The sequence below is a fragment of the Myiozetetes cayanensis genome, unplaced genomic scaffold, assembly GCF_022539395.1.
Source record: "Myiozetetes cayanensis isolate MyiCay16 unplaced genomic scaffold, myiCay2020 scf2-11, whole genome shotgun sequence".
NCBI classification, from domain to species: Eukaryota; Metazoa; Chordata; class Aves; order Passeriformes; family Tyrannidae; genus Myiozetetes; species Myiozetetes cayanensis.
In genome coordinates, this window is record NW_026087411.1 from 110,151,672 (window position 1) to 110,178,017 (window position 26,346).

Below are 26,346 nucleotides of genomic sequence, written 5' to 3' on the forward strand. Positions count from 1 at the left end.
AATTAATTTTGAAAGTTCTGTGCTGTGTACTTTAAACTTTGCAAGTTTGTGGAACCCAAACAATTAAGTGTGGGATTAGGACTTGTAATTAAGACACATGTTTGGCTTGGTTTTCTACAACAGCATTTCCATAGCCTCTGTGCTGAAACCAAACCAATTATTTTATCGGTAGTTGTTTTTATCTTTTTCAAGAAATTTTCAGCCTCTCAGTTGACTTCTAAGAAATGCTAAAATCCCCTCTTCCCCAGGGAAAAAGAAGCACAACGCAGAAAGACCCAAAAAGCTGTTCATTACCAAAGCTAAATTACAGGCAACAGGAAAACCCACCATAATTCACTTGCATATGCAAAAAGTTTTGTTTTCACCACCTAAAATAATATTTTTAGTTTCCAGTTCTGCTATGCTCTGCAAAAACCACCAATTTTGCTCTCATCCATTTTATAGAAATGCTTTACATCAAGACTTTTGTTTATAGAAATCTGATTTTAGAGTAAATTGAAAGTGCATACTTGGATACGTGAGTTTGCTCTCCTTTTTTCCTTTGGCTTAGAACATTTGGTCTATGTTACAAATGTAAAATTAGTTAAATTGTAAGTACCAGGAACTGAGTTTATGCTAACCAGGTCATTCCTGGTAAGGGAAGCAAAGCTTAGCAAGGGGATAAATAACTGTTTCCCCACTAACAGGACTGTACAGTTAATTCTTAAAAAAACCCAAACAACCACCAGACAAACAAATCCTCATATTTATTTCAATTTAGCTAAAACATTTTTAGCATCAAATAGGTTTTTTTCTTTTAAAGTGCAGTTTTTCAAATTAATTTCTACAAATATTTCTAATTCCTAGTAAGTTCTGGTTTTCAAGCTCAAAATAATGTGCTTCAGAACCTTTGTTTTAGAGACAAAACACCTCAACCTAATTTTTAAAGATTGGGCTGGATAGGAAGTGAGAGATACCATCTCTAGTCTGCACTTCTGCCAAGGAGAAGTCTTATTCTTGAGAGATTTTATAGCTTCTCTGAAAGCAAACATAAAAATGAAGGGCCTGTGGAGGCCAAGTAAGAAAGTTTCTTGATAACATGAAACAAATCAATGCATTTAATTGTTGTTACTATTCAGTTATTATTTGCTCTCCGACCCAAAGGGCCTGAAGTAAAATAAAGTTCAACCTTTTCTTGATTTCCTGAATGGTTTTGAATCTGATTCTTTGACTGTGTAACAGAGCGTTAACACTTTGCTGTATTTTGTTTTTGCAAGGAAGTTAACAAAATACTCTATATTTTCCAGTAAAATGTGTGAGAGCTGACAGAATTTGCCGCCATGAAAACTATTTTTGGCAATTTCTACTTCTAGCCTTCGAAGTAAGAATTAATAACATACTTTATTTACAAAAGTCCTTCTATCAAACCAATTAAAAGGAGATTTACTACATACTTGCCTGTGCATTATCAACTGAAGGAGGATACAATTCTACATGTTTATGTCAGTGATTTTAAATTTTTGTATATCTTCTCAGGAGCAAGCCAGTAAATTCAGAAGTTAAAGAACAGTTAAAAATCAGCTACTTCAGTAGCAGACATTTCTAATTGTGCAGAAGAAAAGATAATATGGTGTCATTTTTCAAGCTAGGCGTGAAGAATAATTTATAATCCTTTGTTAGTGGTCCTAGTAGTAAATTTTGTTGATGGATGGAAGGAGATTTCATTGGTATTTCCTCTTTTAAATACCCTCTTATCATACATGCACACTCAAAGCCGTCTTGTCCCTGAGCTCTGTGAGTAGAGTTGTGTGAAGAGAATAAGAGATCATCTCGTTCCAACTTCCCTGCCATAGGCAGGGACACCTTCCACTAGACCAGGTGGCTCCAACCTGGGCTTCCAGGGATGAGGCAGCCACAGCTTCTCTGGGCAACCTGTGCCAGAGCCTCACAACCCTTACAGGGAAGAATTTCTTCCTAATATCTAACCTAAACCTTCTGTCAGTTTGAAGCCACTCCCCCTTGTCCTGTCACTCCAGGCCCTTGTCCAAAATCCCTCTCCAGCTCTCTTGTAGCCCCTTTAGGGACTCTAAGATCATCCTGGAGCCTTCTCTTCTCCAGGCTGAATAACCCTGAACTCTCTCAGCCTGTCATAACAGGAGAGGGGTTCCATCCCTCTAATCATCTTCATGGCCTCCTCTGGACTTGCTTGAGAGTGTCATTGAGTCTTAAGAACATGCAGTGTACTGAGAAGTGACATCATGGCATGGTCATTTGTCTTCATTGAATCTGTGCTGAAGCAGAGTAGGCAAAACTCTTCCCTTACCCCCTTGACAGTTGCCTTTTTCAAATTTGATGGTGAGGGTTCAGGAAAGAGCCGCTCATACTTTTGCATTGCCATTGTTGCAGGAAAGGTCAGGAAGGAGGTAATAATTTTGTTATTTAAAAGCACTATCCAAATTTTGAGTTCGTCCACCTGACATTGGTAAATTTAACGCCTTTTGTCATCCTGTGTGAAGAGTTAGCCCAGGTGCCTGCCAGCCTGCGGCTTAGGATGTGGGTTTCCTTGGGCCAGCCACATGCAGAGCCAGGGGGAAGGAGACAGGGTATGCAAAAAGGGGCAGGGGTTGTGGTCACCCTGTGATCTTGCACACATTTTGGATGGGTGATCTCTGAGGCTTGTCCTCTTGTGACATGACAGCTCAACGTTGTCAGGCTCTGCATCGGTGATGTTACAGGCCAAAAGTAAGTTCACAGAATCACAGAATATGCTGAGTTGGAAGGAACCCGCAAGGATCTTTGAGTCCAACTCCTGGCCCTGCATGGGACCATCCCCAAGAGTCACGCCATATGCCTGAGAGTATCATCCAAACATTTCTTAAGCTCTGTCAGGCTTGGTGCTGTGACCACTGCCCTGGGGAGAGCCTGTTCAGTGGCCAACCACCCTCTGGGGAAAAAACCTTTTCCTGATGTCAAACCTAAACCTCCCCTGACACAACTTCAGGCCCTTCCCTCAGGCCCTGTCACTGGTCACCACAGAGATGAGATTAGTGCCTGTCTCTCCTCTTTCTCTTATGAGGAAGTTGTAACTGCAGTGAGATCTCCCCACACTCTCCTCCAGCTGAACAGACCAAGTGACCTCAGCCTCTCCTCACACAGCTTCCCCTCAAGCCCTTCACCATCTCTGTTGCCTTCCTTTGGACGCTGTCTAATGGCTTCCTTACACTGTGGTGCCCAGAACTCCCACAATATTCCAGGTGAGGCCACCCCAGGTCAGAGCAGAGCGGGACAATCCCCTCTCTCGACCGTCTGACAATACCCTGGCTGATGCCCCCCAGGACAGGGTTGACCCTCCTGGCTGCCAGGGCACTGCTGACTCATGTCCAACTTGTCCTCAACCAGAATCCCCAGGTCCCTTTTCCGGCACTGCTTTCCAGCATCTCATTCCCAGTCTGTACAAACATCTGGGGTTGCCTCATCCCAGCTGCAGAATCCATCACTTCATTCTGTTGAACTTCATATGGTTGGTGATTGCCCATTGCTCCAATTTGTTGAAGTCTCTCTGCAGGGCCTCCCTGCCTGTGAGGGAAAGTGTAAAGTCTTGGTTTTGAGGCATTTCTAAAGGCCTTTCATAAGGTTTTGTCTTATGAATATGAACCTCTTGATATACTTATTCTTTCCTTTCTCATGAGATAGTTGTCTCTCAACAGTCATTAACTATTAATCAGTACTGACTTGTAGAAATAGAATATACTTCTTCAGCATTGTCTAACAGCTTTGCTTAAAATTTTAGAGTTTTTTTTTTTTCCCCCAGAATACAGACAATATAGGACAAAACTTGCAGGGATCTCATCACTTGCCCTTTCAGCATTTTGATATTTGATGGCAGTTCTATTCTGATAACTCTATTCCTGAGTGGTTACTCTTTACTGAAGTGTCTTGGAGTGAAAGAACTTAAATGCATTAAAGAAAGGTTGCACTTTGTCCTATTCAGGAAGTGAACCTCTTAATGATCATAAAAAGTTTTCAAGTGTTTGTAGTGGCATTTTCATGGTGGGTTTTTTCACCATATGCCATGTAATTGGTTTTTGTGGACTAGATTCTTATGGAAACAGTTATGTTTCTGAACATTGTTTAAGGTCAAAAGGAAAGAGGGCTGAAATGTGAAAGGAAAAGGAAAAAAAAAAAAAGAAAAAGATGATGAGTTTTTATTTGCCTGAGAGCTGATATTTGAAAAGTTGCATCCTTTAATGCCTCTACTGAAGAGGCAAGAGACTGCTGGCTGATTGATTGCCTTCTGAGAATGATGTCCCAGTCCCAGCATTGCAAGGGGGTATTTTTGGTGACAGGATTGCAGCCTGTAGCTCTGGCTGGCACACAAAGGACTTCCCAGTGGCATTTCCCACTTCCTTTTCCAAACTACAGATTTTCTCCCGCATTTCCTGAGAGGGCAGCACAGACTCTATTGTCTTGCCCTCAGTGATATCATTACCTGAAAATCGTTAAAACTCAGTTTAGCAACATAAACTCTGCAAATGAACACGTTTGACTCCATGTGGGTTTTCCTTTGGAAATGTTATGTTGTAAAGCAAAATAAACTTTTTGAATACTCTTGGGAGTCTCCAGAAGGCTGAAAGGGTCAGGGGGACCTTCCTGTGCTGGATAAGGACCAAGCAGAATCCACACACAAATGCTCTTCAGGGCATATTTACTTGGTGTGGTTTTCGCTGGGGACTTTAAAAGGGGTTTCACAAGAACTTTAACATCTCCCCTGCATCATATTTGCTGCAGAGCTTTATGACAGTGCCCGTCCCTCCCTGGTACTCCAGCAGAGCTCAGGCCTGTGGGTTGTCAGTGTGTTTCCTCTGGTGAAGTGATTATAGGCATTTACACTCTGTATTGAATATCTGTTCTTTATGGCTTTGGTCTACAAGTTAGGATGGTTCTTTCACAATGTTTTGCAGTACCAGGCATGGGAACAAGGTGCTCATATGTTATAAACTTAAAATGATAGAGTATTTTGTGCCAGAGCTCACTTTGTTGGGGCTTGTTGGTTGCTCCTGTGAAGCTTTTCAACTTGTAGCACATGAAAGCCTCCCAGATATGCTAAACACGTTGGATCTCTGTAGAGATGCTAATGAAACAGCAGTTAAGAGATTAAAGGCCTTTGGAGTGTACAAGCTGGATGAAAACCAAGTCAAGAGAGGAACTAAACAGTCCCCTTTGTATCCTCATCTAACCTGATTTGGTTTTGGTTGTTGAAAAGGTCTGTGGGATATTTGGAGCTCATGCTGCCTTGCTTCTGATAAGCACAAGAAACCACAACAGTAGTTGCAAAACTTCAATAATTGAGACAATTTTTTTTTGCTCCCCTGTATTCAGTTTAGTAAAGTGTATTTTTAGCAATGTGTTTAATGATGATTCCTGTGATTCTACATTTTCAAGTCTATGTTAATGTTACTGTTCCAGTTTCTCCAGGTTGCACACAAACATCTGACACTGGGGTATGACCACAGCAAGGTATTACATTTTTCAGTATCTCTTGACTCATGTTTGCATGGATTGAAGTTATAGTGGAGGTCATGTTCTTTAAAACACAAGTTGGCATATTTCCGAACTTAGTCTATTTTTTGAGATGTAGAAACTCATCCATTTTAGACTGCCTGCACTAAGATCAGTTGTATCTGAAGTGGCTACTTCAGGGGTACTGTCACTGTTTAGAATAGCTGTTATTTCATGGTTCCCCAAGTTCAACATGATAATCCATGCTCAGTCTTATCTTTGGGCTTTACCTGTGTGGTTGTTCCATTAATTGGAATGTATGAATATGGTAGAAATATAGGGATGTGATTGTATGTTAATTGTGCTTGCACATTACTCAATCTCACCAGCAGTTCTCTTGCGATTTTTTAGTCGGTGAAAAGGCATTTGAACTCATAACCATATTTCCTGCATGGTGTTTTCCCAAGCAAAGTACCTCTGCTTATTTTATTATACAAAAAAAATCAGAATAAAAATTATACGAAAGAGCAGTAAAGATGTTTCACTCACTCTGCTTATGGCTTTGGAAGAAATGATGAGAACGTTATTTCCATAAAACTGGGGATAAGGTAGGGTGTGTTGTTTCAAGCTTGGGCAACTCATATTAAAAATAAAATGACAACATATAAGTTATGTCACTCAATGCTACCTGATTCTTTTTCAAGATAAGTTGTTTATCAGTGCTTTGGAACAAAGGGCTTTGTATTTTCAGAAGCATTATTTACCACTTTACTACCTTTGCATTTTGTGATGATACCTTGGTAAGTAAAAGTAACATCCAGAGTAATTTTGGAATCTAAAACATGTGAGAGACCTAAAAGATACCATCAGGCTTTTACTGGTTATAGACAGCTGTGGTAATGTTAAAATTATGTTAAGTCTATAATTTTTCATCAGTGAACACTAAAAGATCAATGTTAGTGACATCTTCTGTGTGACTTCTTTTGTATCCATCATGCATTATGCAATGTTTGTCATTCTTATTGGTTAAAATGTCTGTCAAAGTGCAAATGCTTAAAATTCTGTAGCATTAATGAGGTCATTTAATTTGAAATATCCTTGAAGTATTTAGGGTTTTAATATGCTCTTAGTTTTTGTCACATGTATTAGCCCAAGGTATAACTATCAGACTAATTACATGAGATTTATTTTGAATCAAAGGTAGTGGAGGGGCAGTAGCAGATCTTGGTTGTTTGATGGGTGGACTCATGTGAACTGTCTGTGTTTTAATCTAAATATTCCTGTCTGGATTTTGGGAATAGAGGGGTATTGTGAAAACAGTGGCAGGAACAATTCCAAATCATACATAATGCCTGTGTACCTTATGGAATAAAATGTCAGAAGGTGCTTGGTCTCTGTTAACATTGAAAGTTAAGATCTGTAATCTCAAAGAGAAAGGGTTCAAAACCAGCATCCAATTCACATACTGTAAAAATCTAAAATCCTTTTGGAGTTTGTGCAGCCTAAAGATCTGGTCATATCACTATGACCCTGCATTTGGTCAGCTGAGTAGCTTTCTGTATTCCAGGGGCTGTACCCACTGGATCTCTTGATGATTTTCAGAACATTGAGTCCCACAGGTAGGTTGGATACTGACTGGAAACTGAGGTGAGGTAAATTAATACTAAACCCAAAGCATATTTTTAACAGTGAGATAGTAGAGTAATTCAACATAGAGAAGCAGTGGTGGGTTCTTCATCAGCCTAACCTTTGTGGTCACATATGAATAAGTCTTTGTGAAGCAGAGCTCAAAAAATGACACCTGTGACTGTGAGCTGACCCACTTTCTGTGAAACTTCTCGCTTTACCAGTTAGAGGTGTGCCCAATTTTCAGGAAAAGTTTCTGGTCTTTCTTTCTTATCAGTGTTACCAGAAAAAGGGGAGGGTAAAGTATGAAGGCCACAACTTTATGGTGCAGGGTTATTTTTTGTTTCAGAGCGTTTCAGTATTATCAATAATCTGGTCAAGGAGATCAAGTGCACCCTTGGCAAGTTTGCAGACAACATCAAGTTGGGTGGGAGTGTTGATCTGCAACAGCAATAGCTCAAGTCTTGACAGTGCTTTGTGATAACCTGGGTTCTTCAGTGCTGCATAATGTGCTTTTCATTCACCCTCTCCTTGACTGAGCTTCTGTTTCCTTGGCTGAGTTTAGAGAGAAAGACAGAGAAAGGATGTCAGGATTTGGCTGGAAAACTTACTGATAGAAATCAGGAGCTGGTTAACTGGGAGAACTTTCTCATTTATCCCCTAAGGTATGATGTCCATTTACTCTTGTGCCTTGTGGTTCCAATTCATTTGAATGCTTGCATCCAATTGAAATTTAAGCAAATAGTTTTGTACACAAGAGGAGGACCTACTTGTACAACGTGAAAATCTTTCAGCCTCCATAAAATTGACTTTGCAAGCTGTGGTTTACATACAGAAGCCATTCACACACATGCAGGAAGTTTTCCTGACTTTTGCTAACGACAGAAAAGTCAATGAAATTAGAGAATAAATGATTCGTTGTAAATACTTAGTGAACTGTGACTAAGCACCTTTTAATAGCAAGTGTCAGTGTTTTAATTCCAGGGGCTAGACTGTTCATGAATAGTTATATTTTATAAGGTACTTTGTCATGGCTCGTGAGATATTTACAGCAAATCTTTTTTTAGTCTTTTTCTTTTTTTTTTTTTTCATTAAGAAAACTCAGGAGAATTTCCTGAACGTACAAAGCAGGCTCATGGTTGCACAGTATGTCCCTGAAAACAGCTTTCCATGCAGTTTGCATTTCCTTCCATCTTGATGGGCTGGGGTTTCAAGATGAGTGTTATTCCATACCTACCTTTGTAGATAATGTTTTTATGGGAAAGGAGAGGGGAGGAAAAAAGGAGAAAAATGTTCTTGTAGTTCTAAAAACATGTTTATACTCTTTACTTTTCTATAAGTGTCTGGAGAGATGCCAGAAAAAGTTCCTACTAGTCAGGATACACATATACAAGTCAGTGGGGTTATGTTGAAAAGAGAGAAAAAACACCCCAACTTATTATTTTTGTTGCTTGATTTTTAAGCATTACAGGCTGCTCCCTGTCAAAGTGATGGAAGAACAGCAACCCTTAGATGATGATTAAGCTTCTGGGGAAGAAAAGGGAGGAAAACCCTCATACATGGAAGTGATTTTTCCATCCAGCTTTATGCAATTTTGTGTTTTACTCTGTCAGCCACTGATGAGCAAATTTAGTCTCTGTAAATCCTTCTTAAGCTGAGGGTTGGGAAGGCCCTCAGTTGCAAAGTCTCGGAAAGAGATTCAGCGAGAGTGCTCTACTGAAATCTTACAGACAGCTAAAGCCAATAAGGGATTTGGTGTTTTCCAGGCATCAGGCAAAAGCTCCTGAGAACTGTAAAAAATACTCTTCTCTTGGAGGAGGAGGAGGGAGGCATCAGGAGCCTGAACTCTGCTGCATTTCAGAGGGAGGCAAGGACTCCCTTTAATACATCAAATCCCCGTCTCCAGGGACTGTGTTCCTAAATAAGACTCGCTCGTACATCAGCATCGTTGTAAGTTAGCTGAGTTCAGAAGCTGAATACTTGAATTTGTAACTTCTGAAATATTCAGTGTATTTTCCCTTAAAGGCAATGTAAAGCATATTTGAATAGTTAGGGGCTGGACTGCTCTCAGCTGTACCTTCATAAGCAAATTGAAGTTAGTGTAATTTCATGGATAATTAAGTAAGAATGAAAATTTTAGAAGTATAAAAAGAGACTTTTCTTTGTTCAGGAAATGATCACCATTTAATATTTATATATAATATTATATAAGTTGTCTCCAATTGATTTGATGAGTCTTGATTAGTGAAAGGCAAGATGAAAGTAAGTAAATATGAATTAAGGCAGTGGAGGCTAACTGGGAAACTTATTTAAATGCTAGAAAATTCCCCTCCTCCCCCCAAAAAAAAAGGTAAAATAGAAAAATCCAGCTGGGTCATGGCCAAAGGGTTTTTGAAAGTCTTTTTTCTCTTTTTAGATTGGTGAACTAACTCTACAGACATTTCTACTGTACTTAGTAATCTCCAGGTGCACTATGAAACAAAGATTTAAAAAAAAAATATAAACCCACAAAAATCAAGACCAGAAATTTCACTTTTTTTTAATCCCATTTAGACCTTGGTTAGGTCTTTTCTGTAAGCTTAATCAGTGATTGCAACCTCTTGGGGTCTTTCTCCTTTCTGCTTTTACTTCATAGCAGAAGGCTGAAAAAGTGCAACTTGCCTGTTTGTTCCTTCCTCCTCACTGATAATAAAGAATTTGTCAGCCGAATTTTCTGAGGAAAACAAAATTAAGTTGTTCATTTTAGTGAATGGAGAAATTGAGGTGCTAAGACTGTGGCTCTTGGGTGGGTTCCTTCCCACGTCCTAAGAGGGAGATTGTCCTGTGCATCTCCTCCCGTGCCCGGCTGAAGGACCACCTTCTTCTCCCCTTGGCAGCTGAATATCACTTCTGTTGCCATCCCTGGTAACCACACTAATTGCTTACATGGAAAAGGAATATTAGGAAAACATGAAGTGAGGCTAAAAATACATCCAGTATGGTATAGCAGCTGGAAGCAGGGAAAGCCAGCACCTTCCACCGGCCAGATCTCCACGGACCACCAGCAAAGTGCTCCGGGGGCCACTGCAACCGTGAACCTCATAACGTGCACTGGAACACTTATATCAAATATCACCTCCTGCTTTTTACCTTGACCTCAGAAGAACTTCCCCAGCAAGCGATAAACAATAAACTTACATAGTGTGCCCGGGAGACTTGGGCTCTAAATAAACTCTGGATGGTGCCACACATTTTCCAGGAAGCAGAGCTCACCATAGACCACACAAATCTCGGCCACGAGCACCATCCCTTGTCTGGTGAGCGAGGCCAAGCTGCAGCTCGAAGAAGCGGCGACTGTGCCTGGATATAGAAGCACAGTCAGGGTGTTTTAAAGGGAAAAAAAAAAAAAAGGGAATAGCTCAGTGTTTTGTGGCTGCCCCTTCCGTGGCACCTGGGGTGCCCTGGAATGTGGCTCTTGCTCTTTTCCTCTCTGACTCTGAAACAGAAAGGAAGGAAATGAGAAGTGTTCAGTAACTGCAGCATGCGAGGAGACATTGATTAGTCTGTAACAGATTAATAATTCTGTAACAGATCATTCTGATACCAAATATTACATTTGCTTTTGCCTCTATAGTGTGTGATTCAGTGAAACCACAGCTTTTCTTGGAGAATTTGGTCTTTCCACAAGTCCAGCTATCGCTTCCTTGGCTCCTAAGGAGGAAGGGAAAGGGGAAGATGGGATGCTGGATGTCATTCCCTCAAGCATGTCAGCTCCTCACTTTTGTCTTCAGGGATTAATTCTTGCTTTGGAAGTTTGGTTCTTTTTAAAAACTGTTTGACACTGAGCATCTGAGGGTTTTGTTTAGGATGCTGTTCATGTGCCTAATTTTTTAAAGAATTTTTATTCTGAAATCACATAAATGTGCAATAAGTAGAAGTCTTCATTGGAATGCCTTTTGTACTTGTGTGCCTTTTTTCATCTTGCCTGGCTTATCTGTTTTGATAAATAAGGGAGTTAGAATTTTACCTGATATCGTTTCATATTCTGTTCTGCAGATACAGATAAAAAATCAAAGTACAGTATCCATGATAATGATTTCCTTTGTTGACTCATGCACCGGGCATAACACTGGGTGGACAAACAGAACAAACAAACAAAAAAATCTCCAAATTTTTATATGCTTGTATTTGATTGCTGATTTTACCCCTACTTGAGCAGTCTGAAGTTTTTAAATTAATAATTCATATATTAATACTAATTCAATCAATCTATAATGTTATAGTAAATTCTCTCCAAATTGTCAGTTATTCAATTTAAATGCTTGTCAGTAAATACCAAGTCATGCACATTTTACCTGAATGAGCACAACTTGAGTTTGTCTTTTTTTTTTTTTGAGAAAGGTCAGAAAAGACAATTTTATTTTAAAAGGCAAATTTGAATGAATAACACATTGTTCTTTACATTGCCCTTTTTGAACTATCATCAATAAAGTGAAATAGGTAACTAAGCATTTAGTTATTTCACTTCCTGTGAAGTTCTGTCGAGCCCTGTGAGAGTGATACTTACCCCCTTTTTTGTCTTTTTTTCTTGACTCACAGGTTGGATGTGCTGCACTGTAACTTCAGACCCTTCTTTTCAGTGTTCTTAATATATTACATTTAAAATGACAGTGCATACTTGGTCCTTGCAATTTTGCTTCTCTTCCTTGGTAAATGTAGTATTTTTCATGCTTTTGAAAATTAAATGTTTGAATAAAGATCTCGAAGTGCTTATGTGACTTTGCTTGTGAAAAAAAATCTCTCTGAAGTCCAGATATTCACATCTTCTCTTACCTGCTCTCCACTGAGCTACTTATCATTGGAAAAAAGAAAATAATTTATTTTTGAGAAATGTAAGAAAGCTGTTTCTTATTTCCTTTTGATCATCTCTGAACTCAAAGTGATTATTCAATAATTCAAGTGCACAAGGGGATCAGTTTAGCCTATTGCTTCTGTATTTGTCCCCTTCCTGAAGTCATAGGAGGGACTTGGGGTGAAAACAGAGAGGGCATTTACACTGTTCTTTGGACATATGGGAAAACAGGGGTTTGATCTATAGATTGTGTAAATAGGAATATCTTTTGTCAGTATTCCCCTTTGGGCTTTTTGTTTGTTTGTTTGTTTTGGCTTTTTATATCCCATATGTTTAGTTAAAAAATATATTGTGTCCGTAATAAAATGAGAAAAATAACTCATATTTTTAATGAGACATTAATTATCTAAGTGATGGTTTAGCATCTGTGCTCAGTTTAGCTACTAGACAGCACATTTTGGACAAAATAAAAAACTAGAGCCTAATTAGTAGCCACGGATGTGGTCATCTCCCAAAGTCCTTGCTTTTGTTTTTGTAGCAAGTAGATCAAGACTAGGGTGACTGTAAAACATCAATATTTTATAAAACTCTTCTTTTCTTGTTCCAAAAATTCTGCCAAATTGTGCTTAAATGAAGTCTTCGGAGGAAAAAGGCTGTGAGAGTTCTTTACTATAAATACATTTTTGTGATTTTAAGAAGAATGGGGTATTTATAATGGATTGAACCAGAGCTTCTCTGCTCTGTGTTATCTTTATAATGTTTGCCATAAAGTGCTTCCAGGCGACATCTTGACTTCTGTAATTTTTTTCTTCCTTCTTGTTGGTGCCTGGAACAGATTATTGTGGGTTATAACATTTTAAAACATCTAAGTAATCCATTTGAAAGCAGGAAAAGGAGCACACCATTGATATGTAATTGCCCTGACTTTCCAGAAAAGATTTTATCAGAGAACTTCCAGCTTCTTACTCTAGGGAGAAGGTTGCATAGTTTAAGTTCTGAAATAAAATACATTTTTAAAGCACTGAAATTGATATATCTCACAGCAGAATTTTACGCCCAGAAGTGAGAGGATTGGTGAGTTTGGTCCTTCCTGAAGTTAAATCTAAATTAAACCCAAGTATTTGAAATAACTGTTCTACATTTGAATGTCTTTTGTATCTTTTTGTCTAGTGGATGTATTTTATCTGTGCCTAGTGGAGAAATAATTTCTATTTTTTCACTCACAGGTTCAGTGATAACACAGAGTAACCCCTGTCCCAGCTCACAGTGGGTTTGACTTTTGGTAACTCTGGGGAGTTACCCCAAAGTTGTTCATTTTAGTTTAGAGCACAGATTTCCAAGCTGAGATCTCTGAACCATTGATGATCCAGAAGTCACATTAAGTATTTCACAGCAGTTTTGTCAATATATATTATAGATTTTTAAAAATTAAGTCTAGAAATATGGGAAATATTAATTTCGTTGTTAGATTTTACAGTGTTAATGAGAAATGCTGGCATTTGTAAGGCCTCTTTGATGTAAGTATTTCCATATTTTTGAGATAGGCCATGTTTTTTGACACCCTTTTGCATTTCTCCCCATGACTACAGTGCTGCTGCAGCACCTCTCTGACACAAGTACTGCAAAGGTGACTAATGAGAATACAGGCTCCCTACATGCAGGAGTGGATGTTTTGGTTTACTATTAAAATCAAATTTAATTTGCTAATTTACTATTAAAATAAATCTAATTTGCAAAACCTGATCTGTCAGTAGAGCACTTGTTACCCCCTGGCAATGGGAGGCACAGGGGGATAACTTGGTTTTTCTGTCACTGACCGCTGTGGACAAGTGGCTTCTCTTCTCCATGCATTGATTTCAGGAAGGGTAGTAAAGTGAAAAAACTGATGTCATAAAACATGTTAACAACTGATAAGGAGGTGTGTTGTTTGAGGCTTGGATATAATCATCATCATTCAACACACACAGATCTCATTCATAAAATCATGATGTGAATTTTTAAAACAATGAAAAACGGCCTTGATGTTTTGAAGAATATAACAAAGAATAATATTACTTCTCAAAAAATTAGCATAAAACATGCATCCTCGTTTATGTTTTGTATCTTGTGGATTAGTTTAAATTGTCTTGTGGTTTTAATCTAGATTTAAAATAGCAAGGGATTTCCACATTTGGTTAACACTTACAATGTATATATACAGTGAAATGATGTTTTGACTTCCTGCTCTCCTCATCACTTTTTCGCCCTGTCCTCATGAGAGCAGACTGGGAATTCGTCTCTCTTGGCTTTGTTAAATTCCAGTTGTGTTTGGGTACATTGTTGAGATGAACTTTTTCCTAGAGCAGAAGTGACTGATCCTAGTCCAGTCTGCATAGTCGACAGAGTCAGTTGTCTCATTTATTTCCTGAAAAACTGAAACCCTTTGTGAGTGAGCGAATGGAACATATTATGTTATACAACTGGAATAAATTATATCTTCTTCCTTGGCCAGTCATAAGGATTTGTAAAATTAATTTATGTTTAAGACACTTAACTGTTAGAGTTTGGTGTATTCTGATTAGTACACAATGGCACTGAAAAGGGGTCTTGCCCACAGCTTTGTGTTGGGGTAAATCTGCTGATTTGCAGCAGTTAGGAAGTGTTTACTATAACAGAAGAGAGGGGAAAAAAAAAGAAACCACAGGGTGAATTGTATTGTTTTTCACAAATAACAGGGCTTTTAGAAGCACCTATATGACATAGCTGTCCAAATTCTCACATTTACTTATTTTATAGTCACACTCCTCCTCAGCCAGTGGGTTTTGTACATCCCACAGTTTACAAAGAGCAACCAAATCAGTTCAGTGGAACCATCTGTATGTAGAAAGATTATTCTGCAGAGCTTTTAGCAAAGCTTAGAAAATTGGGTTTTGATGGAATTTAGCCGTATTCACTCCAAAACATGTATACCTATAAATAGTTCGTTCAAAGTAGACTTCTGTAGCGTTTTGCATCAAAATTGACAACGTTTTGCATTTTGACCCTGGGGGAGGAAAAATACTTAAAAAACCTTTTTCTCAAATGCTTTTTCTAAGTTGTGTTTCTATATACATGTAATCATTTTTCATGTCTTAACAGTAGTCATAAAAGTTTAAGTATGGATAATCTTACAACACTTTCTGCTTGAAATCGGGCTTGAATTTACATATTTTTTCTTCCAATAACATAATATACCGGATTCTGCTTTGATTTTATGTATGATATTGCTCATGAAGAGAAGTCATGGCTGCTTGGGGGGAGTTTATTCCTGAGGACTAGAAGGAAGAAAATGTAATTTCTATTTCCAGAAAGGGCAAGAAGGAGGATCTGGGTAATGACAGACCAGTCATACTCACATTGATCCCTGGGCAGGTCATCCTAGAAATCATTTCTGAGCCTGTTAAGGATAAGGAAGTGATTGTGAGATGTCAGCATGGATTTATGAAAGGGAAATCACATGTGACCCATCAGATGGCTGCCTGGGATGAAATAACCACTGCAGTGTATGAGGGACGAGCAGGGAATGCTGTTTGCCTCGACTTCAGCAAGGCTTTTGTCACTGTCTCCTGTAACATCCTCTTACACAAGCTGATGAAATAGATAAATGAATGGACAGTGAGACAGGCTGAAAACTGGCTGAAGGGATGAAGTTCACAGGGTTGACACTAGCAGCATGAAGTCCCTCTGGAGGGAGGTTGCTGGTGATGCATCCCAGGGGTTGATCCTGGGGTCAGCACTGGTAGTGTCTTCGCTACTGACCTGGATGATGGGACGTAAGTGCACCCACAGCAGTTTGCTGATGATGCAAAACTGGGGGGAGTGGCTGATAGAGCCAGGTGGTTGTGCTGTCGTTTGGAGGGACCTCACCAGGTTGGAGAAATGGCCCAGCAGGAACCTCATGAGGTCCCATAAAGGGGAATCCTTCAAGGGATTGCCTCAAGGGGGGAATAACCCCTTCCACCTGAACAGGCTGGAGGCTGGCCAGCTGGAAAGTTGGACATGTGGCAGCAATGTGCTCTTGGGGCAGCACCCCGGCCTGCTTCCAGCAGGTGAGGGAGGTGATCCTTCCCCTGACCTCTGCTCAGCACTGGTCAGACCCCTCTGGAGTGCTGGATCCACTGCTGGACTTTGAGAGACATGGAAGTACTGGAACAAGTGCAGTGAGGGGCCGCTAAGATGCTTAAGGAACTGGAGCATCTCTCATACAAGAGACGCTTGAGAGAGCTGGGACAGTTTATCCTGGAGAAGTGAAGGATCAGGGAAACCTTACCAATGTCTATAAATACCTGAGGGGAGGGAGTAAAGCTGATAGAGCTGGGCTTTCTTCAGTGGTGGGCAGTGACCAGACAGGAGCCACTGTGCACTGACTGAAATACAGGAAATTCTGCTTAAAAATAAACACTTTTTTACCATGAGAGTGGTCAAATGTGTGGGAACAGGCAGCACAGAGAGGTTGGGGAGTGTCCATCCTTAGAGAAACTTAAAAACCAACGGGATGTAACCCTGAGGAAATTGTTTGTGAAGGGAAGTGAACTGGGTATCTCCACATGTCCAGCCTCACCTCCTCTGTGATTCATAGAATAGAAGTGACAGAGTGATATCTTCCTTTTTTCTCCTTCTGTCCTGCAAGATAGTGATTTTGTGAATTTATTAAGGCAAAAATTGGATAGAAAATTCTTACTGCATATATTTTAGTGTTTTTAAAGAAACATTAACAAAAATTACCCTTTATGAAGGGAAAATTTAGGATTTTTTTTTGTTTCTGCAAGTTATTGAAACATTTGAGATCAGCTTAAGAACAGGATTCAGAAGGTTCATGCTTAAAACACTTTATTGAGTCAAAACAGAATGACCTCCCGTGGAGTTGTGAGACTTTAGCATCTCCAAAATTTATCCCTGAGGATTTTGTCTTATTCTTGATTTATGGTGGTGTCACTGAGGACAGGGTTTGTCTTTTTGTGAGAAGAATTGAGCTTTTCTTTTGGCAGGGTGGTGGGCATTGTTAATCCTGCTGCCTGGCAGACCTCACCATTTAAAAACTCAGGGTGTAGACAAACTGCTGCCATTTTCAGGTAAACAAAGTTGCTCTTACAAAGGTCTTGCATTGTTTAAGTTTTAGTGCAGCAGTGAACTTGACTGATGCCTTTGGATCATGATTTCCAGCCTGATAATTGAGAAGCATCTGTAGGGAACTGTTAAGTAAACATTAAAAATTTCAATGATCTCAAAATAATTATTCATTATGAAGTATCTTCCTGGTTTTCCAATTTTAGTAATTATAAGCATCAGTGAAGCTCATTTAAAACTCCAAATATGGAATTCCAACAACCACCTGTCAGTTGCAGGTGACATGCCATCATAGACTGGGGTCATTTCTCTTTTTTAAGTGTTTTAATTCACATAATTGGGATTTCCTTTTGTGTACTTGTTTAACATCACAAGACCTCTCCCCAGTTTTTGGTTAAGCTTAGTTTTTTGTGTTTCCAGCAGTGAAACTTGTCTTCCATCTGTGGTGGTTATAGAGGGCTTTAGCTTTTGTTTTCAGATGTTTTCCTCCTAATTTGCTCTAAATGTTCCTTTTCTAAATTTTATCCCTTTACTTGTTGCTATGTACTTTTTAATAATTAAATGGTATTATGTAATGTTTCTCTTCTTGTTGTTTGTGCTTTTCCAATATCTGCAGACATCATCATGGCTTAATTTTAGACTGGAAAGAGCCCCATTTTGTGTCTGACATTTCAGTTCCTTCCTGTACTTGCTGTTCTCACTAGCAAAGATTCAATAATTTAGTAATCAAATTCTTAAAGAGTTAATCTGATAGTATTTAAATACTAAGGCAATAGAATGTTTTCACTTGCTGAATAAGTAGATGGTAATTAGTGACTTCCTAGAGCTTCTCTCATAGGAGCAGGAATTAGGGAGTTACTGCTGTTTGCATCATCAGCGTCATGAGATGCATCCTTCAGTTATTAGACATGAAAATGTGACTAATTGTCCAGCAAAGTATAGGTCTAAGAAAGGGAAATGCACATGGTCTCCCTTCAGCAGTTAGAGGAGGTATCAGTAGCACTTCGGAGCATTACAGAGATACAGGAATACTTCCTGGGGGCATATCCCATGGGAAGGGATGGGATGGACAGGCAGAAAAGACCTGGTAGAGGAAGCAAAGCTGGGAGAGATGCTGAAGTCAATACCAATTAACTTCATATGCAAAATAATGTAATTACTGTTATCCAGTTAACTGAATATTAGAGCCAGTTATCGACCTATAAATCTATTTGGACATACAAATTGCCTGGTCTGTGCAGCTGTATGTGTACAACCTTAACTTTTGTTGTACCTGTTTTAAAATTGTTGTTGGTTTTGAATGGTTGTTTTCATTGTAACTATCAACATAATTTTTCTAAACTTTAATGAGAAATCTAACACAGCTACGACTTGCAGTTTGACTTCTGTATCTCTCCTACCAAGTCCTGCTAAGAAACTATGTTCTGTGTGAAGTATGAAAACTGTGCATACTTGATCTCATTATTCCAAGCAGATAAATATGTTAGCTATGAACTCTGATTGGAATTAAGATTACCTTTTCTTTTAAAAAGGGTTTGGTAGAAGTTATCTGATGAGCAGATAAACATATAAATAGCAATATAAATTCCAATTCTTTTCCAGGTAGCACTGGTAGAAGATGCTGGTTAGTAAACATAACTCAGTGCTTTGATTTGGTTCCTATTTCATTAATCTCAGGCAATATAGCAAGCAAAATTATTTAATTTTGAATTTAATGTCTCAGTTCACTGCTGGTACTAGGAAAGACTGAAGTCTACAAAACAGTGACCTGTCACATCATCTCTCTCTGATACAATGTTATCAGCATAAAATAGACATTATTTTGAGACCTTGTTGTTTACCCCTCTCTCCCCTATTGAAATTATCCTTTTACTCAGGGCAGTTTCTTCCTCCTGGATTTTGTTCTTTCTGCTTCTGCTCTCCATGCACTGTGTCCTCCTGTGCATGTCTGGTCAGTTTTCTGGTTTGGCACCAGTCATCTCTTCCCTTTCAGTCCCTACTTCTGCCTAATTTGTTCAGCAGCAGCCATGGCAAACACAATGGAGAGAGAAGAGCTAACTTTAGCTGCTGAGACTCTGAAAAAGGTACCATCCTTATTTTCCCTGGGATGTCTGATAGGCTCATTCCCATACTCATCAGAAGGAAACCTGTAGTCTTTCAATTTTTTGTCATCAAAGGGACCAGATTTCTACATTTTTATCCTTGTCTTCATAGGCAGTGTCTTACAGTACCAAGGTGAATGACTTCAAAATATTGTATTACTGATTTTCTAAACTTTGATTTTATTGATTTTTAACGGTTTGAAGTGCTTGTCCTTTGGTGTTCAAATTGCTGGAAGTTTTCTGGATGTTCTCTTCTTTGTCACCACCTGGCTGTCTGGTTTCTAGTAATTCATACATTTAGGAGAACACTTGCTTATAATATGGAAACATCTCTGAGAATTAATATGCTGCATATTCCAAATGCATTCCTGCCAAACAGCTGACAGAAATTTACCATGTGTTCTTACAATGATGAGGAGATGTGAACCCAGGTATTAGCCACTCCAAATATATCTAGTAGATGATTTGTCCTCTGTGATTTTATGGGATCCTTGCCTGGTTTTAGATTTGTAGCAGTGAATTAGCTGGTTCTGTACATGGTGAGCACTTAGATGTGATCAGTGCTAAATGCAGTGGCCTCAAGTTCAGTCACTCAGTGCTGGAGAGCCTCAATCCTCACACACAGAGACACACAGGTCTCTGGCACATGGATCCCTGTGATCCACATTCCCAGTCTGGTTGCAGAAAGGAGCAAATAAAAACCTCTGTGCTGAGACAGAAGTAGTATTTGCCTGCCCTGTTTGAGATCGGATTATAGAACTATAGAATCATTCAGGTTGGAAAAGAGCTCTGACATCATCGTGTCCAGCCACCACCTCAGCACTGCCAGGTCAACCACTAAATAATATCCCTCAGTGCCACATCTACACATCTTTTAAATACCTCCAGCGACAGTGACTCCCTGGGCAGCCTGTTCCAGGGCTTGACAATGCTTTCTGTGAAGAAAATTTTTCCTAATATAGAATCTAAACCTCCCCTGGCACAAATTGAGGCCGTCTCCTCACATCCTTGTCACTTGTTGCCTGGGAGAAAAGACCAACCCTCACCTGGCTACAACCTCCTTTCAGGGAGTTGTAGAGAGTGATAAGATCCCCCCCTAGGCCTAATTTTCTCCAGGCTAAACACCCCCAGCTCCTTCATCAGACTTGCGCTTCAGACCCTTCCAAAGCTCTGTTTCCCTTCTCTGGACTCGCTCCTTGTCATGAGGGGCCCAAAAGTAAACACAGGACTCGAGGTGAGGCCTCACCAGTGCCCAGCACAGGGTGATGGTCACTGCTGTGGTCCTGCTGGTCATGCTATTGCTGATACAGTCCAGGTGCCATTGGTCTTCCTGACTGCCTAGGAACACAGGCTCTTGTTCATCTTTCATGTAGAAACAGAAAAGGAAAATTGTTAGGGCTTTCTAGAAAAGGAAAAAAAAAAAACAACCCAGCACATATTTCCCACCAGACTCCCTCACTGCTTTTATACTTTCCCTAGCCTGGATTCGTCACGTTTATTCAAGGTGGTAAAATCTGCATGATTTGGGGCAGCTTTGTTATGGTATGAACTCAGTAGAAGCCCCAGTAAGGGGAACTGTTTATTCTAGCTCAGTGTACTCCCAGCCGCCCTGATTATAGTTCCTTTCTGGCCAGGACAGCTTTTGGAGCCTGTGGAGGACGGGAGGTTGCAGCAGCTTTCTGTCTCCACAGTCTGCTCTCCTGGTGGTCTGGCCACCTGGAGAGCTCTCCATCAGGGTGTTTGAACCACGCCTGGGCCGTGCCTGGCCCACAACCTTTCTTAGGTGTTTAACACCCCCTCAAAAAAATACAGCAAAAAGTGCTTTATCTATTTCTGTAGCTGCCCAAGATTCTGAGGTTCTTACAAATGTCAGTCCCTGCTCCATGAGGAGCTGTCAGACCTTATCTTGTGCCAAGTATGAGCATGTGTTTACACACAGTACCATGATACTTCATGTAGGCACTTAGTGGCTTGGACATTTACCCTTTTGATGAGCCTGGAAACATCATTACAGGAACTTAAATAGATTAGAAATAGAAGCTGAAAGTAAACAATAAAAGCGCTGCAGCAGTCTTTTCTTTCTCCATGCTACTATTTTAATCCTCTTGTGAAAATCTGGGTAAGTTGATCCCCCCCCTTGTAAAAATGTTTCCTTAAAACAGACAAACCTTTGAAATTGGATCTTCTAAGAAGGCTTTGTTATTGCATGACATGTCTAATGGGTAGATGCTTCTATTACCAGGACAGTCTTCCATAACATTTTACTGCTTTGATGCCCTGCTAATGTTGTATTTTGATACATTTCCTCTCCAGTATTTACCTGTGGAGGAACAGCTCTTTTTTTTTTTTTTATTTTCAACAGAATTTTTATGTGTTTCATAGGAAGACTTATTAATACTTCTAGTGAATGGAAGGTTCTTTAAAAGACTCTCATGAACTATTAAAATCAAAGCACATGTGAAGTGAAATTCATAACTTATATTAAAGCATCAAGTTCAGTTTCACTTCCCAGAAGCAAGGGCACCAAATTTTGGGTGGTGGGGGTTTTTTTTAAATTTTTTTTTTTTTTAGTGTTTTCTTTTAGTTCTTAACCTACTTTGTATTCTGCAACTTGGCAAAAATCTGAGCCCTCTGACTCTTAGTTTAGTATTTATTCTGCTACAGAGAGGTGCCATGCAAAAGTGAAAGAAAAATGAAAGAGTTAAATAATAAACTACTTGTGCATTTCTAATTATTACCTCTGGTAGCAGAAAAAGGTAAAAAAGGCTTGTGTTTGGGATCTTAGAACATGTTATCCCAGAAGCATGTTCAAATCAAGAAACATATCAAATGCTATACAAATACAATTAACGAATATAGAAGCTTTACTTTTATTTTAGTATCTAAAAGTCACAGATCCATTGCAAAGAAAAAGGAAGTGGCTGTGGGTGGGTGTGGTGGTTTTTACTTTCTGCTTAAACCACCATGCCAGTATCTAGTTTTCTGTGTGTGGGAAAGAAGTTGGCAGAAGTTATGTGGGAAAACAGTGAAGGCAAACTGAGATAGAAATAACTTTGGAAGGTAGAAAGAGTGGAAGTGAGGAAGGAAGAAAGTAGGTGCATCTGAAACTTGATTTTCTTTGTAATCAAGTTGTGCTGTTGACCTTAACCCTTCTTCATGTGTCAGCATCAACTCTGGTGTATCACAGAATCACAGAACAGTTTGGTTGGGAGGAACCTTAAAGCTCATCCAGTTCCAACCCCCTTGCCATGGGCAGGGACACCTTCCACTATCCCAGGTTCCTCCATGCCCCATCCAACCTGGCCTTGAACACTTCCAGGGCAGCCACAGCTTCTCTGGGCAACCTGTGCCAGGACCTCAGCACCCTCACAGTCTTCCTAATCCCTGTTATAAACGTGCCCTCTTTCAGTTTGAAGCCATTTCCCCTTGTCCTAAGGGATATCCTTTTGCATCAGAATGGATCAAAAATATTAGATATCTGTCTGCTTTTAGATCAGTGTGCTGGGCCATGTTTACATCTTTTCTGCCTCTCCTGCCATTTGGGGAGCTCTTAATTTCTTGTGAGAGAGGTTTCTGAATGCAGACGGGGAGGACAGCTCAATGTAGGGGCACCATCCTGCCTCAAAACTAGAGATTTGTTCTTGCACTTTGTTGTCTTTGGAAAAGATACCCCAAACCCTTTAATTTGTACATGTGGAAAGCTGAGTAAACTGAACAAAAGAAATGTATGTTCAAGATGACAATGTTGGCAACCAGGTGTTTACTGCTCTCTTGCATGGTTGTTTTATTTTGCATTTGAAACCTTAAAAAGACAGAACAATTATTTTTAAAAATTAAAAGACCAGTAATCAAGAATGAACAGTATATTATGGTTGTGATAACTGTTCTCTTTGGCTTTATACACCCCATGTGATTAAAAAAAAAATTAATAAATTGTCCTTTTCATTTACATACGCACCTCATTGTAAGAAAAAAGAGAAATACTTAAGCTTTATCCTTTATGAGCACTTGTTTTGAATCTGTGATGGTTTTAATATTATTTAATATTTCAATATGCTATGGTAATAAATATTTCTGGTTTTATATGCAGGTATTTGGAGTTTATAACATATTTAATAGTCTCAGGATATATTTCTGTGCTGTGCTTACAAGTTCTAGGAAGTGTCTGACATTCTAATCCATGTGCATGTGCACTGCTGCATAATAGAGAAGAAATTATTTGAGTTGTGCTCATTTTTGAGATGTTATACAACGTGCTGTACAACACAACCATCTCTTTAAGATGCTCATAGTCTCAACAAGGGAGACAAATGACAGGGGGCAAATCCAGAGTGTAATTTCCTCATGCTGTGACTAGTGTAGTACAGTGGGTTATGCTCAGATGTTGCCAGAGTAGTTCTTGTTGTGCTCTTACACGTATCAGGCTGAAATTTGTTATCATGACATTAATTTAAAATGCTGTTTGCAGAATACTGGATATAATTTCGTTATTACATAAAGAAGAAGAACTGTACTATAGAACTCTTGAGCTGTTTATAGATAAATTACTGGTTTGTTTTATTTCAAGGTAGAAGAATGCTTTCATAAGGAAATAATTGATAGATTCCGTCAGCTATGAAGGTTTGAATCTTTCTTATAAATAAATTTTCACTATTTTTGTAAGAATCTGTAGTGTTATTTTTGGCCTGCGCTATTTAATTTACAATGAATACATTTCACTGTACAAGTTTTTGTATTTTAAAAACTCATGTTTAGGAGGAGAGATTTTATATTTTGTATTTATATTTTATATTTTATATTTTATATTTTATATTTTATATTTTATATTTTATATTTAGAAATGCCCTGAAGAGATACTAAAAAGTATAGGAGTTGTCTTTCACCTACAAAAGCAGGTGTAAAGAACAACTTCTGGTATTTCTTAGAGAAGAAATACCAGAAAAAGAAGAAAAGTAGAAAGAGAAAGAAATACCTTACAAAAAGCCCATTGTCACAATTCCATATTTTATGACATCTGTTGGAGGGGCTTTGCTTTTTGTTTGCAGGATTGTAGGAACACTTTAATCTCTTTATGACCTCCTGTCATATCATGTTGCAGTGTAGACTTTAAGAGCCTCACAAATCTTATATATAAAAATATTTACCTTTAATTTTTTTCCTTCTGTAGCACTAGCCTTTAGATTTGGGATAAAATACCTGTTGGCATTTTACCTTTTCAAATAGTTATTTGGTAATTTTGAAAGCGAAGGGGACTGCAAATACAGAATTACTCCTAGTGGTGCATACGCTACAGCTTCACCAACTCTTTTCTCATGGCATCACAGAATGATTTGGGTTGGAAAGGACATTGAGGATCATCTAGAGAGCTGTGGCAAGAGAGGTTACCTTTGAAGACCAAGGCAAAAAAAGTTGTTGAGTACCTCAATATTCTTGTCATTCATTGTTACCAGTTTACCAACATAGTTTATGAAGGACATGAGAGGTGTACAGAAATGTTCCTGCAAACTGGCTTTTCCTCTGTTTTCTCAGTCTTTCAGTTTTCTTCACCACATGCTTTAGTGTACACTCTTGCAGCTTTTTTGTTCCTTTAATCATATTACTTTGGTTTATAATCCTTGCACCCTCTGAGAGGTCCATTTCCTAAAATAGGTGTATTAAGCTTGATGTTATTATTCGTATTTTCTTCTTTTTGTTTTTCTGAAGACCAGTTGCTGTGTTTCTTTTTAATTTATTTCCATAACCTTGCAATAAACCTCTTTTTTCAGGTTTTCCCTGGGAGATGCTCGAAGGCCTCTCCATGAAACTGCAGTACTGGTGGAAGACATTGTCCACACTCAGCTGATAAATTTGGTAAGAACATAACCAGTAAAATGATCTTCACTCTAAAACTCCTTCAATCCACGTGACATTTTCGTGATCAAATGGCTAATAACGTATTGTTCTGGTTTTAGAAACAAATAAAACACAGAAACTGAGGGTGATGCTCTGGCCTTAAGGATCTGTAGAACCTGCTATTTGTCTTCCCTGTGGTTATGTCCTGTGCGTGTGGGATATCTGCAATCCCACCTAACCCTGGGAATAAAGCTCATGGATTTGTTTGTTAAAAACTTAAAGTTGCTAAAAAGAAAAAAAGCAAACTGGGAATTCATCTGAAGACTTCCTTGCTAATTTCTTTTTTCAATATATTCTAGTATTTGTGTTAATGCATCATTTACTTAGAATTTGTGTGTCCTCCAATATTCCTATTATGTGGTTGTTTGGATTTCTGTCAAAAACAAATGCAGAAATATGAAATATTTGAATATATTGAAAGCCAATGAAAGTGTTGTGTTAATAAGGCTGTTTTGAATCTTCTCTGTCAAAAGCAACTCTAAATTTGAACCTCTCTATAGTTTTTAATTAAAGTTCAACAGTGCCTCTTAAGAAATCAATGGTATTTTATACCAGTGGCACAAATTTGCAATCTGATATTTTGCATGAAAAATTATACAACATGTAGATTGGGAAGCATCACAAATGTGTTTTTCTTATTATATTTTTTAAAAGACATGTAGACGTGGCACTTGGGGACATGGTTTAGTGGTGACCTTGGCAGTGCTGGGTTAATGCTTGGACTCAGTGATCTCAGAGGACCTTTTCCAACCTTAACGATTCTCTGATTCAAATGAAATTACCAACATTTGTGTGGGAAGGGACATTATAAGAAACTAACATATATAGATAACACTGCTACATATTATAACTAATATTTACATCTCATGAGTCCCTGGATCAGCCAGAGCTTTGAGCTGCAAGTTCCTCGATCTCTTCTCTATAATGAACCCTTTTAGCAATCAGAAGTGTTTTTAAGTTTCAAGCTGGGTCCTGGTACTACATTAACTAGAACTAAAAACTCCTGTAAAATGGTAAAATTCAGAATGGGGCACGGCACACATGATAAATATGCCCGTGTATGTATAATATATATTTTATATGTGATTTATATATATTGTATATATATTTATTCACATATGTATTATATTTATACACTTATATTTATATCTATTTATACGTATTTTTATTATCTATAGATTTAATAGTAATACACTATAAATGAATTTCCCCTTGCCCACTGTTTGCCTGCAGACAGGTGTTTTCCTTCAGCTTTGCACATAATCCAGCAACCATTCACTAGTTTCCTGCATCTCAGCAAATGCCTTGGCATCCCTTCCAGCTCTGGGCAGT

General features: G+C 38.7%; 1 protein-coding gene across 6 annotated transcripts in view; it reads left to right on the forward strand.

Moving 5' to 3' along the window:
- Nucleotides 1–26,346, forward strand: part of SUPT3H (SPT3 homolog, SAGA and STAGA complex component) — a 261,690-nt gene that overhangs the window by 105,783 nt on the left and 129,561 nt on the right. For 5 of the 6 annotated variants that reach the window (XM_050316040.1, XM_050316041.1, XM_050316042.1 and 2 more), the window contains one exon: nt 24,888–24,972. The exons of the other annotated variant lie outside the window; for it this stretch is intronic. In XM_050316040.1, the coding sequence (XP_050171997.1) occupies nt 24,888–24,972 (85 nt within the window). The remainder of the gene's footprint in view (nt 1–24,887; nt 24,973–26,346) is intronic. 6 annotated transcript variants of the gene reach the window in all.